Source organism: Vanrija pseudolonga, chromosome 1, assembly GCF_020906515.1.
Source record: "Vanrija pseudolonga chromosome 1, complete sequence".
Lineage (NCBI taxonomy): Eukaryota > Fungi > Basidiomycota > Tremellomycetes > Trichosporonales > Trichosporonaceae > Vanrija > Vanrija pseudolonga.
The window spans coordinates 3,621,933-3,636,143 of record NC_085849.1 but is presented as its reverse complement, the minus strand read 5'-3'; the positions used below and the strand labels follow the sequence as shown (position 1 = coordinate 3,636,143).

General features: G+C 55.2%; 5 protein-coding genes across 5 annotated transcripts; 2 read left to right on the top strand and 3 right to left on the bottom strand.

Moving 5' to 3' along the window:
• The first annotated feature begins 41 nt into the window (after positions 1–41).
• SPCC550.15c (Cytoplasmic 60S subunit biogenesis factor5c) lies at positions 42–1,631 on the top strand. The gene is made up of 3 exons (XM_062767846.1): positions 42–319; positions 360–960; positions 998–1,631. Exons 1-3 carry the CDS (start codon positions 108–110, stop codon positions 1,442–1,444), a joined length of 1,260 nt encoding a protein of 419 aa, XP_062623830.1. The 5' UTR covers positions 42–107; the 3' UTR covers positions 1,445–1,631.
• Positions 1,632–2,018: 387 nt separating this feature from the next.
• BAR3 (Pheromone B alpha 3 receptor) lies at positions 2,019–3,032 on the top strand (the record flags this gene model as incomplete). The annotated part of the gene is made up of 3 exons (XM_062767845.1): positions 2,019–2,220; positions 2,255–2,569; positions 2,605–3,032. The coding sequence occupies 3 exons, from the start codon at positions 2,019–2,021 to the stop codon at positions 3,030–3,032; spliced, it is 945 nt and encodes a 314-aa protein (XP_062623829.1).
• A 393-nt stretch (positions 3,033–3,425) lies between these two features.
• shk2 (Serine/threonine-protein kinase shk2) lies at positions 3,426–6,372 on the bottom strand. Its single transcript, XM_062767844.1, has 9 exons — positions 5,629–6,372; positions 5,326–5,577; positions 4,986–5,273; positions 4,612–4,949; positions 4,283–4,565; positions 4,141–4,240; positions 3,757–4,091; positions 3,647–3,715; positions 3,426–3,589 (listed from the first exon to the last, which is right to left on the bottom strand). The coding sequence occupies exons 1-9, from the start codon at positions 5,956–5,958 to the stop codon at positions 3,584–3,586; spliced, it is 2,001 nt and encodes a 666-aa protein (XP_062623828.1). The 5' UTR covers positions 5,959–6,372; the 3' UTR covers positions 3,426–3,583.
• A 964-nt stretch (positions 6,373–7,336) lies between these two features.
• Positions 7,337–12,125, bottom strand: SPAC11E3.02c_2 (putative protein). The gene is made up of 13 exons (XM_062767843.1): positions 11,939–12,125; positions 11,868–11,885; positions 11,555–11,794; positions 10,987–11,503; positions 10,055–10,950; positions 9,824–10,003; positions 9,667–9,781; positions 9,483–9,623; positions 9,250–9,444; positions 8,624–9,196; positions 7,974–8,573; positions 7,761–7,930; positions 7,337–7,711 (listed from the first exon to the last, which is right to left on the bottom strand). Exons 1-13 carry the CDS (start codon positions 11,956–11,958, stop codon positions 7,615–7,617), a joined length of 3,762 nt encoding a protein of 1,253 aa, XP_062623827.1. The 5' UTR covers positions 11,959–12,125; the 3' UTR covers positions 7,337–7,614.
• Positions 12,126–12,571: 446 nt separating this feature from the next.
• Vps26b (Vacuolar protein sorting-associated protein 26B) lies at positions 12,572–14,092 on the bottom strand. Its single transcript, XM_062767842.1, has 6 exons — positions 13,852–14,092; positions 13,722–13,794; positions 13,394–13,550; positions 13,183–13,347; positions 12,791–13,132; positions 12,572–12,740 (listed from the first exon to the last, which is right to left on the bottom strand). The coding sequence occupies exons 1-6, from the start codon at positions 14,002–14,004 to the stop codon at positions 12,731–12,733; spliced, it is 900 nt and encodes a 299-aa protein (XP_062623826.1). The 5' UTR covers positions 14,005–14,092; the 3' UTR covers positions 12,572–12,730.
• Between the last annotated feature and the right edge of the window lie 119 nt (positions 14,093–14,211).

Below are 14,211 nucleotides of genomic sequence, written 5' to 3'. Positions count from 1 at the left end.
GTCCACAAGTCTTCCCAAGTCAAAATATTCAAAACGCGCACCAAGACTCTTCACTCTCTCTTCACTTCAACCATTATCAATCACCACTGTCGCCCATTCGGCTCACAATGTTCACCTGTATATCATGCCGAATCGCCTTTGAGACTGCTGAAGAGCAGCGGTCTCACTTCGGCACCGACTGGCACCGTTACAACATGAAGCGCAGAGTCGCCAACTTGCCTCCCGTATCGGCATCCGCCTTCAACGAGAAGGTGATCGAGCGTCGCGAACAAAACGCTGTGCGCCCCGACCCCCGAGACATGATTTGCAACGCGTGCAGGTGATTCACCCGTGGCTCTCGCCATGCTGACATTCGGCAGCAAGCAATTCTCCACTGACAACTCGTACCGCTCTCATGTCCAGTCCAAGAAACATCGCGAGCGAGAGGCGGCGTTAGCGCGTACCCCTGCTTCGGCAGCTACTCCTATCTCCGCTGATCAAGTACCCTCCTCGTCAACAGCCGCGTATCAACCCGCCATGGAGGTTGATGATGCTGAGGAGGAGAGTGACGAAGAGATGGACATCGAAGCCGCCATCGCCGCCTCGCGCAGAAAGATTGGCCCGATGGACTGTCTTTTCTGCAACCACCGTGCCGCCGACGTACAGGCAAACCTGGCACACATGTCGAGTATCCACAGCTTCTTCATTCCTGACCAAGAGCTGCTCATCGATATCGACGGGCTGCTGGGTTACCTGGGAGAAAAGGTGGCGCTCGGCAACCTGTGCCTCTACTGCCCCAACGGTGGCAAGGAGTTTGGAAGCTTGGAAGCCGTGCGCAAGCACATGATCGACAAGTCCCACTGCAAGATTGCGTACGATACCGAGGAAGATCGAGTGGAGCTATCCGATTACTACAACTTCGGAGGTGCTGGTGAATCGGACTGGGAAGATGTTGAGGACGACAATGATAGCGACACACATGTGAGCGGCGTGCATGACGGGCAGGGGCTGACATCAGAACGCCGGAATGCCTCACCTCACTGCCGATGGGCTGTCTCTCACACTGCCTTCGGGACGCACCATTGGCCACAAGGCACTCAAGGTGTACTATGCCCAGCGTCACCGCCCCTCCAGCGAGCCACAGGAAGACCCGGCCAGGGCCAAGCTTGCATTGGTTCGTCAACGCCTCGCGGACCCCACCTCGAGCTTAGTTCCCGTGGCTGGTGGCCATGGAGCATACGGTCGTGGGCTCGAAGTGGTTAAGGCGAGGAACGCTGGAGAGGCAACGTGGGCAAAGAAGCAGGCAAAGGCCTTCAAGGATCAGAGGACTAGAGAGGACTTCAAGACGAAGGTTGGATTCCGGCACAATAGCCAGAAGCGTATGTTCCTCCTGCTTGCTATCGCTGACGTTTCGAAGACTTCAGGGACCCTCTGTGTAAGTTTGATTTGTTTTGGCTGTCGATGATTTTACTTTCGTTGTCAACACCACTGACCTTCCGCAGTACAGTAGCGAGGATGCACACGTGCCCGTCTCCACAGTCATGGAGTCGTCTGGACCCGCTCAGGCAAAATTGGGAGTCCGATGCATGGAAATACTCGGACAATTACCGGCGAGGGCAAGCTGCTGGGGAAGATTTGGGAGCTGTGTTAACTGATTCTGTACTGGACCTATGTGGTTCTGTGGTGACCACACATTGCCATACCTCGAGGCTGACGCCCATTTGAACGTACGGAACAGGCACCGCAGGACTGGGTGATTGAATTGCATGCGAAGGAGAATGCTGCTGCGCTGTTGCAGTTTCCGCCACGTGGGCACCAAACCTCTGGATTCGAACAATGGAACCCTCCGAGATGGATCTGGCCCAAAGGTGTTCTCTTCTGAAGAACAATAGACCTCCGAGTCAAAGTGTTCTGTTCATGGACTGCCTCGATGCCGTATGGCCACCCCCCCCCCCCCCCCCCTCCTTTCCCCTCCAAGATACATGCTCCGTTCTCTACTGTCCATTCTCACCTTGCTGATACGTTCACCACTCACCGACATGCACGACACCGCCTACACGTTCTTTTCAGGATTGGGCATCGTGCTCGTTATCCTCCCCATTACCCTTCAATGGAGGGCACGCAACACCAGCACCATCTTCAATCTCCTCTGGATTTTCGTCATTGATGTGGTCGTATTCGTCAATTCCATCATGTGGTGGGACAGTTATCGCGTTTATGGCCTCGTCTGGGGCGACATCAGTACGTCCCTGTCACACCCTCACTGACGAAGCAGGTGCCAAAGTGATCACTGTTTCCCCTGTTTGCCTATCTGCATCCAGCCTGTGTATCAATCGACGCCTGGCAACCATTGCCAGCTCACGTTCTGTCATGCGACACGAAAATATGCGACTGTCGAAACTTCTCGACATCTTCATCGGCATCGGAATCCCATTGCTTGTCATGGGTCTCTCATACATTGTCCAACCTCACCGCTTCGACATACTGGAGGGATTCGGAGTCCAGCCCGTCATCTATCGCTGCTTGCCGGCTATATTCCTGGTCTATATATGGCCGGTCGTACTCTCTCTCATCTCCGCTGGGTATGGATGTGAGTCAGATCGATTTTCGCATAGCTCACTGCAGGCGTTGCAATCAGATTCTTTGTCTCACGTCGACGTGAGCTAAGGTCGCTGCTGCTCTCCTCCCACAGCGGCCTTGACATTGGGCAGTACCTTCGTCTCGTTGGTCTCGCATCGGCGGACCTCCTGTGTGGCTTCCCCGTATCGGTCTACTACCTTTACGTGTCAAGCCAGAATCTGCGCCCTTGGGTTTCGTGGAACAACGTCCACATGTACTGGTCGCGTGTGGACACATATAGTGCGGAAAACGCCCTGGCGAGTAACTCCTTATCTGTATTCGCCTTCCTGCCCCGCTGGGGAGCGCCCTTCATGTGTACGGTATCCTTCTTGTTCTTCGCCGTGGGCGACGACGCGACGAAGAAGTACCATCAATGGGCTCGCACTGCCTCCCGTCTCGTCACTAAGCAGGGACCGGAGACAGCGGACAGGTAAGTTATATCGAGTTCACCAGACTGATTGGCGAGGTCAAACATCTCCTCACAGCTCAAATTGGGCTCCGCCATCCATCATCCAATGGGGGGCTCCTCCTGGCTGTCCACCCATGGCCAGGAAGACGACCTGAGGACGTTCGAAGCGAGTGTTCACCCTTCATCCTCTTCAGTCTCCAACGGTATCGCGGTGTCAGTGACCGTAGAGCGTCAGGTAGTTTAATTGCTCCGCTGTCCATGCTGCTTATGAGCAGGCTCTGATCCGTCCTTCAGATCTGAGGGATGTCGAGCCTTGCCGGCCATGGGCCGAACTCTGTTAGTGAACATCTCTATAGTAAGGACCTGTAGATGCAAAGTCTCCATGGGTGTAACAGCAATCCGAACTCGCTCTCGCCGGCGACTTGATATCACGAATGCAAACGAGCAACCTCCGGGAGCCAAGATAGCGGTCGCGGCACGTCCACGTTCACTATCACCCTTCAGTCAGACTACAGGTATGTAGGAGGGTGGATCGGACATCTGGCCATGCTGGTCATCCCTGTCACATCACGTTGGTCATCCCTGTCACATCACGTTAACTTCCCATACTTCCGAGACGGCAGCTGGTCGATCACTCACCAAGGTTTGACGGAAGCGCAGCAATGGTGCAAGATCCTTCACAGGGCAAGCCAGACGCAAGAAGTCATGCTGCGGCAGTGAGCGGCGTGTCCAGGAGATGTTCAACGAACCTTTAGGAGCTCTGTCGACGTTGCGCGGAAGTTGACGTCCACGCAAAGGCAAACGCTGAGGAAGTGCTTCAGGTCTTGACTGAGCTTGTCAGGCTGCTTGAGCGTTGGTGTGCCATTCGTGGCAATGAGGTAGAGTGCCTTGAGAGGCTCCTCGTCCAGATACGGCGGCTCGTTCTCGATCATTTCGATGGCCATGATGCCTAGGGACCAAATGTCGACCTTGGCACCGTACTCCTTCTGCTTGACGACTTCCGGGGCCATCCAGTATGGGGTACCGACCATGGTTGCCCTCTTTGACTTCTGATCAGTCAATTTGGCGCAGAAGCCAAAGTCGGCTCGGTTGTGTTAGTCACCAGGCCAGCCCGAGACACGAATTGGACGTACTGATCTTCACTTCACCGAAGGCGTTCATCAGAAGGTTGTCCGACTTGATGTCACGGTGAATGATGGAACGTGAATGCAGATGTTGCAACCCTCGACAGGTCTGCGAGAGGGAGATCAGTTGAGCCCGTCCGTCTGTACGCACCTCTAGACAGATGCAGGCAATCTGCTCTTCAGTCAACTTGTTGTTTTCGATGACGTCCGTGAGCGCGCCGCCCTCCATGTATTCCATGACGACCCAGAGTTCGGTGCTCTTGACCAGGAAAGATTCTAAAAAGTTGACGACGTTCGGGTGCTGAGATTCCTTCATGACGATGATTTCATTAACAATTAGCTCCTTGCGAGGCTGCTGGGCCAAGTCCATCTGCTTGATGGCAACTTTTTTGCCGGTGGAGAGGGTCTTGGCCACGTAGACCATTCCGGAGGCGCTGATGACTTAGCTGCGCTGACTCCTCCGAACAACTGTCGACTTACCCTTGGCCAACCTTCTTGATCTTGGAATACATGGTCGATGGGTCATCTGCACTGACCACGGAACGCAGCTTGTCCATGATTTGAGCCTCATTCATGGTGCTGATCCGCCTCTCGACCTGTCGTGACGGAGCAGGTGCAGATGGCGCTGCCACTGGGGCTGGCTCGGGACCCTTGGCCGGGCGAGCAGGGACGGCAGACTGCTCCGACTTCGACTGGCCGCCGGAAGGCTTGATCTCCACAGGCTTGGCTGCTGTAACCGGTGGTCGGGGTGGGGCAGGAGCCTTGCGTTCAGCAGTCAGCGTACGTGGTGGTGGTCGAGAATCCAGCTGAGGCTTCGGCTGTGCTGTCAGTGAAGGAATGTCGTGATACCTTACATCGTCTCTTGAGGCATCATGGCGCGGCAAAGGCTTGGGTGGAGCTGGTGGCGCATCTCGTGATGCTGTAGGTAGTGATTGTCCCGTGATCCCTGCAGTCGACGTGAAACGGGGTGCGACAGCGGGCTGAGACGAAGACAGAATGACCGAGGGGCCATAATCCGCCTGGCCCATTTGTTGTTGGGTGTAGAACTGGAGCACATCCAGTACCGCCTCGGGATTACGAGCAGCCTCTTCCTTCGTGATAGCAGAAGAGGTCAAAAGTTTCGACCACTGTTGTGGTAGCCCCTGTGACAGCATTAGTGTGAGACCGTACAACGTCGAGGTGCAGTGAACTGACCGTGAAACCACCAGTCAATGGGTCGAAACCAACGTGAACTTGATGGACGAAGTTTGTTGGCTGGCTGACTCCCATCAAGGGCGAACGCGAGTAGATGTCCTCCATCCAGCCATAGACCTCTTCGTCAGACTTGAACGCCAGGAAGATGATCTTGTCCTTGATCTCGACTTCCACGCAGAACGCCCTGTTGTTGACCCGCTGAACGTCCACTACCTCGGCCAGCTGACAAACGAATGCTGGAGACGATGCTTGCTGCAAATGGTCAGATGTCGTGTTTGAGGGGGCAAGCTTTCAGTAGCTCACCTCGCTTTTGAATATTTGGAGCTCGTTGACTGTCAGGACGAGCCATTTCTTGGGCCACGGCATGAATGGGATCATGAAGCCTTCGCCACCGACCTGGGCGGCACCAGTGCGGATGATGGCGCTGACAACTTCATTGGAAGGTGTAGAACCCGCTGGGCTAAGACCAGGGAAGGAGTTGCCATACGTCTTAGAGGCATAAGCAGGCGACCCCGTGTCTCGTGGAGTCGACCGCGAGGCAGCCGAGTAGCCTAACGGGGCGTGCTTTACTCCTGGAGGTGCCGGAGCAGGGCGCGATGGGGTTAACGAAGCCGCTTGCGACCACTGGGACATGGTTCCAAGATGAATGACAGAGTCTGCAGCGCGTCAAGGGGGTCCACCGTCGCAACGGCGCAACAACTAGGAGGCGGGGGCGTGAATGCCAAAGCTGGAGTGGGTAAGAGTTGGAGGCCGGCGCGCGGAGGCGTGTCGTGTCGCGGTCCTAGCAGTAGGGAAGAGACGATGCGTAAAGCAGATTTGGTAGGTCGCGTCGTGGTAAACGGCAACTCGTAACCGTCGTCTGGAAGCTGGACAGTGGTCGGGTTGAGTGAAGAGAGGAGTGACAGGAGTTCGAATGATAATGAGTCTGTGCAAAGGTGCAGAGCGAGAGGTGAGCAGTCTTGCTAATGCTCGCTGTTATTGTCGCTAGTGCCGTCCGTTGTCGTTGTCGTTGGTTGTCGTTGTTGTAGTCGTTGTCGTCGTGGCAACTTTGAATGGAGAGAGAGGGATGGGATGATGTTCATGCCTTGGTCACAGATGACATGGCGGTACGAGGGGGGACCAAAGGAGGCGAGGAGGCGCGGGGATGGGGGGGTGGGTGAGTGGGTGGGTGGGTGGGCGTGTAGGGACGCGGTCAAGCAAGGAGCAAGGGCGTGGTGAATGGGCCAGCCAGCGAGGAGAGGGCGCGACAAAGAAGGTGGAGGGGGCCAGACGAGAGAGAGACGAGTGCACGCGGCACGCGGCGGCGGCGCGCTGGGCGGGCACGAGGTGAGAGGCAAAAGGGGGCAAAGTTAAGGGTCCGATATGCACTTGCAAGTGGGAGGCACACAAAGCAAGGGAAGGAGCGAGCGGGGGAGGGATCGGTCAGCGGCGGCGACGGCGGAGGCAGCCGCCCAGCGGCGCGGCGGCAGCGGGGAGAGGGCACTAGACTCGCGCGCGTGCCGCCAACACGCAACACGCAACAAACGCAACATGCCAATGCAAAGTATGTGGTGAGCAGCCTACACACCAGACGCGGCGGCGTCAGTCCAGTTGCAGGCCGACGACATAAGTATTTGACTCTGGAAGGTGAAACAGTCTTATTTGTGACCAGGGCGACGTCAGGCAGCAATGGGCAGTACAATGCTCACCCACAGCTGCCAGACGGCATGTCCAGGACGCGAGCCAGAGGCTCCCCCCGGCCGATGCTACTCTCTACTCGCCCAGGTCTCCACATCCATGGCTCGTGCTTCCAGAGCAGGGTCCACAGCGCGCCTTCATTCAGGGACGCCACCTTGGACGACGCAACGCCCACACACTTGCACGCTTGACATCGAAGGACATGCTCAGCCTTATCAATGCATCAATCTCGGGTTGCTGACCTCTCCATAGCAAAAGCCTGATCTGGGCCGACCGACGAGTCGACTGGTACTTCACTAGCATTTGCGATGAGGACTGACAGTAGAGATGTCAGCTGGCTCAGAACTAGACGAGTACGAATCGAGTCGCGTGCGACTCATGTCGACTGGTCCTTTTTCTGTCATCCCATAATCCCACCCCAACAAGTCATCCAGTTGAAGTCAACTCTCCATCCCAATGCCCAAAGAGCAACTTCCATGTGCTCTGTGAGAACACCTTGGCTGAAAATACTTGCATGACCAATCGTGAGGCCTGATCGTATGCTACATACATACATTAGTGTCTCCCGCCACAGACGTCCCGCTTGCCCTCGTCCCAACCAACCAGTGCCTCTTAGCGTCGCCGGCGACTTCCCTTGCTGCCAGTGTCGTTCAACTTGACGGCGCTCAAAGTTTGGATCTGTTGCGCAAGGAACTCTTGTGTGCCATCCCTGCAGGATTGTTAGCGCAAAGCAATGCTGCTCGTTGCGGCTGGCTTACCTCATGCGCAAAATCTTCATGATGATCTCCGTGTTGTTGCCCTGTTGTGGGATTGATCGTTTGGCCGTCTTTCGGGCTCTGATTGTGCCAAGGTTCCTCTGGCCCAAGATCGACTTGCTCGGCTTCATAGCCTTATTCTTCAATGTGTTCTGGAATCCACGGATGCATTCCTGAACAGTTAGCCACAGTAATCAGCCGTTGCTCGAGGCTCACCTCCATGAGGTCGTCTGTGCTCCAGTCGTAGTAAATGCGTACACTCATAATCTCGTTAAACTTTGCGTTTTGAAGTGTAGTGAGAGAGACGCCGCTCTCGTCGCCGGCAGCATAGAAGAAGTCGCGCAGGAACTTTAGCCACTTGAGACACACATCCAGCTCGCTATCCGACAACGCTCGCATGTCACTCGGTTTGTCGCTCAATGGCGGGACGATGAGGGCTTCGATAGTCGTCAGAATCTGCTTCCAGAGCTTGGCCATGACCATCTGCATGGCGTCCGGTGACAGAGTCGAAGCCAAAGTGTGGTTGTTCGTCTCAAAGTAGTCGAGCAAGGGGTCGATAGCAGTTTCGATCTCTTTGTCTGAAGGACCACGCTTCTGGGAAGGCGAGGCCTTGAGCTGAGGGATCTCGGAGGCGGGTAGAGGGATTGAGTAGTCTGCTTGGGAGGATCCTACAGCATTCCTCGATGCCGCCCAGATGCGCCCAAGGGCATCATTGGAGATGCGAAGAGCGTCGTTGTAGTCGATGCCAGGCGCGCCAGGCTTCAGGACGGATCTGATTGCCGCTCGGGAGAGTGTGTGGCGTAGAACAGGCGTCATCTGTCGAGGTCAGCACCATTCCAAACACGGCCAAGGAAGGGTAGCATTACCTTGTCCACGAACATTCGAACCATATCCGATTCAGTTCGTTTCAGCCATCTAAATGCTCGTCCAAAGTGGAACTGGATGTCGTCACGCTCCCCCTCCATGCTTATGCGTAACAGGACATGCCCTTTGGTGTTGAGGGGAAGGAGAACATCCTTGCTGATAAGGTCCACGTATTGAGAAGGGTCGAGTCGGAGATATGCGCGCCCCAGAAGGTCATGCTTGCCAGTGAGCGTGCGATGGCGAACCGTAACCATAAACCACGCTGTTTGACGGGTGGCAATGTCGAAGGTCTCGTCCCACCGTGGGTCGTAGTCATCGTATATCGTGCGAGTCTTGGCGTACCTATTACCGTGTTCGTCTGACAGAACAACGAACGTATCGGGGGCCCTCGAAGCGCCTTCCAGCGCCAATCCTTCGCCATGAACGATTTTGATTGTGAAGAGGGAGGCTTGTTCGGCGGGCGGGATAACCGGCTGATTCACATCGATGGACGCAAACTCGTCCACGCGCATCTCCTGGTAGAGTTTATCCATTTCTTGTCGTGCAACGTCCAGATTGTTGAGCTTGACACACGACTAGTGGTACAGATCAGCAAACGAACCGGATGCAGAGGAGTTGGTCAGCTCACCACTGCCGAGAAGTTGAAGAAGGCCTGGAGCTTGCGATCCCCTTGCAGATGAGCAATGGTGCTCTTCGCCTTCTCAATCCAGGCCTGTTGCTTGACAGTCGCGGGGAGAGACTCGACTTGCTGGATCTCCGTCATCTCTTCCGTGAACTGCCGCTCAAGCTTCGAGCAGTAATCATTGATAGACAAACTGATAATCTGAGAGACGTCAGAACAAGCAGCAAGACGGCATATACCTTCGCGAGGCGGGTGACAAACAGGGCCAGTTCCTCCCTATCATCCCACTGCAAATCGAGAACAAAAGCCACTGCGCTGTGGAATGACGCGAACAAATCTGTGACCGATGATGAGTGCCCATTCGGACCGGTTGGAGTGAACTGCTGAGTCAGTGATGGAAGGTCGAGGAGGGACACAACGCACATTGTCCAGGCTGAGGGCGTTGTCCGCCCATTGCCTCATCTTGACAGCAGTATCATCCAGCCAGGCGGTAACCACGGGAGCGAATATCGCGGACAAAGAAAAGATGGAGGGATCCCTGGGACGCCGTTAGCGACAACTGGCAATAAGCCCCACATACATTCCGAACGATGCGCCCATACGCTGAAGCTTTTGGGCTCTCTGATAAACTCCAAGGGATTCCTCCAAATCAAGGCCGGCGTCCCCTCGAGGAACCTCTGTGGCAGACATGGCCTCTTCGAGGTCTCGGATCCACAGCGACAGGTGCTGTTGTAGGACAAGGGCAACAACGTCAACTTGGCTGTCTCGAGTCAGCTCCGCTGGGCTACCAAGTGGTGTTCCTCCAACTCACGATGTCACAGGTTCCGGAAACCACTTGTCGAGCTTCTTCGCACTGGATTCGATCCAGGTTGCCAGGGCCAACGCAAAACTTCGGTTTTTGCCGCCCTCGTGGTTGTACGTTTCGCTAGCCTCGTTGATGTAGTTTAGATACGCCTGTTGCCGCAGACGGTCGCAAATGGTGCGTTGGACTCGCTGCAACGATGGGTCATCTACGTCGTCAACGTTGAGAGTATGCCATTGATCCACTGCTTGTCTGAACTCAGGCGCCAGGTAGCCACGCGGTGTGTTCAGCGCCAGTTCAATGTCTTTGAGGAAGAAGGAATTGCGGTTCAGAAGCACAGACTGCAGAGCCTGCTGGTCTGGAATGGCCCACTCGGAGACTGGGTCCTCCTCTGATGTTCGGCCAACTGCCCCGACAGCTTCAAAGACACAGTCTGGGGGAACTTCGCCCTGTTCGTAGTGTCCTTCAATTGCGTCGAGGAACGTCCATGAACGAAACGACGGCGGGAGCCTCCATCGCAAAGCACACTGTTCCAGGAGGTTCGCGTGGGCGGCCGACAAGATGCCCAGAGATACATCTTGATCCTCCGGAAGAGTCCTCAGCAGATGAAGGTCGTGTTCGAGGCAGAGCCGAAGCAGCGAGCGGTACGCCTCGCGAGGGTCCGCGGGAATGAAGGTGAGGGTGCGGTGATCAATTTGAAGTCGGTCGAGAGAGAAGGCCAAGTCTCCTTTATCCGTGCGATTTGACCCACGATCCCGTTGCGGGTCAATCTTCATGAGGTCCGTGGTCATGTCGGAGAGAGCGGAGATTTCACGGGCGCGGTGAGCAGCCCACGAGGCGTCTTCTGCAAAGTCTGACGGCCCGTAAGGGACGGGGTTGTCGGTTCCAAGACGAGAGAGCAAAACCTATCGCCTGTCAGCTCAGGTTACAGCATATCTTACCTTCAGATCATCAACTGCCGCCTGAATGGTGCAGATGGGCCACAACGCCTCCAGTTTCTCTTCAAAGGCCGCGTTGTCCAGCGACAACAAGCGACGTACAGCCTCTATGCACGCAGAATCGGTGGGGTCGGTGGCTGGTCGAGAGGATGCTTTGTTTGTAGTGTTGTCTGTAGGTGCTGCTGGTGATGGATGAACGACACTTTTTCTGTGATCCGACTGCAGTCCACTTCGGTAGGTCGAGAGGCGGTTGCGGATCTCGGATGTGACTGATCCAATGGAGTTTAAGTTGTCACTCAACAGGTCGATGAAGAGGAGAATCTGAGGATTCAGTTCATTCTTCCATCCGCCTTCTGCGAGTTCAGGTTCCTTCTTCAGCGCGCGAGTCGAGGCCGAGACGAAAGCTAGGATGAGGTCTTCTAGCTTTCGAGACTCCTTTAGCTGGCGCTGGAACGTCTTGTCCGACCAACTTGAAGACCAGAAGGTGGCGACTGAGCGGCGGAAACGCTGGTCCGAGTACCTAAAACATGTTGTCAGCTTGAGAGCAGCGATTATAGTTGTGTAGCCTTACTTTGGATCATGGCCCATGGCAATCTTTTGGAGAGACCCGTCCAGAACTTTGATGAACTTCTCGGGGTACCGCGGTGACTTGCTGGCATCGCGCCCGATGAGCGATCCAAAGTCGAGTGTAAACGAGGCAACGGAGTCATGAGGGCGATGGCCTCCAGTAGCAGTAGCTGCCGCAGGAGGTTCTGGAGTAGCAGCTGCTGCCAAGGCTCTGCGCGAGTTGCCTATGACCTCTTGGAGACATCTGTGGTCCGCCGGTCAGCTCTTGAGAATGGGCCAGTCCATTGTTGGGACTTGGTAATGGGCAAGTTACTTACGCCACGCGCAGGGCATAGCTGTAGATGGAGTTAGTCCTGTAGGCACTGAGGCGAGCAGGGTTTACACTTACTCCAAGGCAACGTCGGACATGTCAAGCCACCTCCCTCGAGGAGCAGGTTAATCGATCGTATGATGAGGTGGTCGGTCTTCTGCTGGTAGGGGGTAATGAACGGGTGTGGGAATAGGGGTTTACGGTGTTTGGGTGTGTGGAGACCGCGGTAGGGGATGAGAGATTGTTGGTGGGTAGACGACGTGAGATGATGATGATGCTGGTGATGATGATGATGATGATGCCTTCAGGGGGCGGCGTTGGTTGGCTGGCTGGCTGGCTGGCTGGCTGGCTGGTTTGGTGGTAGGGTGGTAGGGTGGGTGGATGGATTGGATGGACGTGTGGTGCGTGTGTCAGGTGAAAGTACAATGGGGTCTGATCGCTCGCTGCACAAGCACCACTGCACCCACCGGCCACCGGCGCACCAGCCCGCCCCTGCACAGTCGCACACCCCTCAGATTGCAGCTCTTGCAGGGGTTCTCACTCGCAGCGGTCCAATGCATTGAGACCGCTCTGGCCTTGTAGAGAGACCCCCGGGCTTGCTTGCGTCGTGGAAAGCTTGGTGTCTATTTGCCTTCTTGCATTACAACACCTTGGCTTCCAATTACAATCCCCCAAGCCCACGTCCCAGAATCATCACGTGACATATTTACGTAAACATTGCACCAGTCTGCCATTAATCGTCCTATCATTTCACTGTCTAATCAGAGTTGTATCTACATGCCACCTCCCCCTCCTATGGCCCCTGTCAATCCATACCAACAGCGTAGAAGCTGCATAAGCTACGAGGAATCGTGTGACCATGGCCAGCCTCTAGTTTTCACTGCACGACATCAGCAATAAGAGACGGCATTAGCACCAACGCGAACTCACGGGATACGGTAGACGGTAATCTCCTGCTGCTTGAAGTATCGTCTGTTCTCCTCGTCGATCAGAACGAGGTTGAGGTAGTAACGGGTAGAGAACTTCTTGTTGACGTCCCTGAACGTCGGGGTGAGCTCGAAGCCTCCGAGGAACAACCGGATGGGAATCGTCTCTCCTCGAACAGGTGCTCCGTCCATAATCTCAAACTTGGTGATTGTCTCGGACTCGTTGTAGAGGTTTGGGGCTGCTCCAGTCGTTTCGCGTCGGATGATAGACAGCTCCATGTGCTTGATCTTGATGCGCACTAGGAGAAAGTAAATCTTGCCGACGATGACGTCCTTGAGGTGGTATCTTGAAAGCATGGTGTCAACATTGCGTCCAGGCATTCAAATACTGCTCACTTGGCCTTGTTGTATTCAAACTCGATGTGCAAGCAATCCTCAATTCCCACTTCCATCTTGATGCTCGTGTTGCTGTCTGGGGGCATGCGATAAGAGTGAACCCAGAACTCGCGGTCCTTTGTGACTTCGCCGATACGCCGCATAAGAGTCACACGGATAAAGTAGCTGTATCAGTGTCAGCCGCCGCAACAACTGTCGACAGGTCACAAACCGAAGCTTGACATTGATGCCAGAGTAGCTTTCGTACTGCTTCTCCACATTCTTGAACAGAAAGTCGAACGTTTGAGCTTGGCGCATCTCACCGGGCCCGGCTAGCTCTTGGCTAAGAGAGACAAACTCGTAATGGTTGCCTCGGTCGTAGAAGAGTTCTGTTAACGTTCCGGAAGGGGGTGACCCGCCATCCAGTTTATGTTACGGTTCCAGGTTGCAATCATGAAGGATTTGGCAAGGGAGAGAGAAAGAGACCGAGGGAGAGGAAGGCGGGACAGTGTCGGCATGGTCAGTGAATGCCAGTGCTGGGGTTGTTCGAATGCACGTACCGATCGATCCAACGAGCTCGATACGGATGCCATCATGCTGAAACTTCTTCCCGTCCTTGACGCGAACGACGACCTGTGGTTGTGTTGTCAGCCATGTGACGCCATGATGGGTTGATGTATGTTGACCCACCTGACCGTCTACGCTCTCGCCGTCATAGTAGACTGGACACAGCTCCTTGCGATCCTTTTCGCCCTTGACCTCGACCTGCTTTCTCTTGTCTTCGCCGTTGAGCCGAATCTCGACGTCTACTGGGGCCGACGAGAAGCCAAAGAATGAAGACATTTGTGCTACTGCCAGTGGGAGTGAAGGGGAAGAGATGATTGTTTGGTTGGTTGGTTGTGGAAATGGAAGTGTGTCGTCGGCAGTGCAGTGAGTGAGTGAGTGAGTGACCGAGTGCACCGCTGGCTGGCTCAGCAGCCGCCTGACATGACGCGCGTTGTGGCCTGAGAGAGAGGCTGCCTGAGACCCACCGTGGGAAACTTGGCGGCG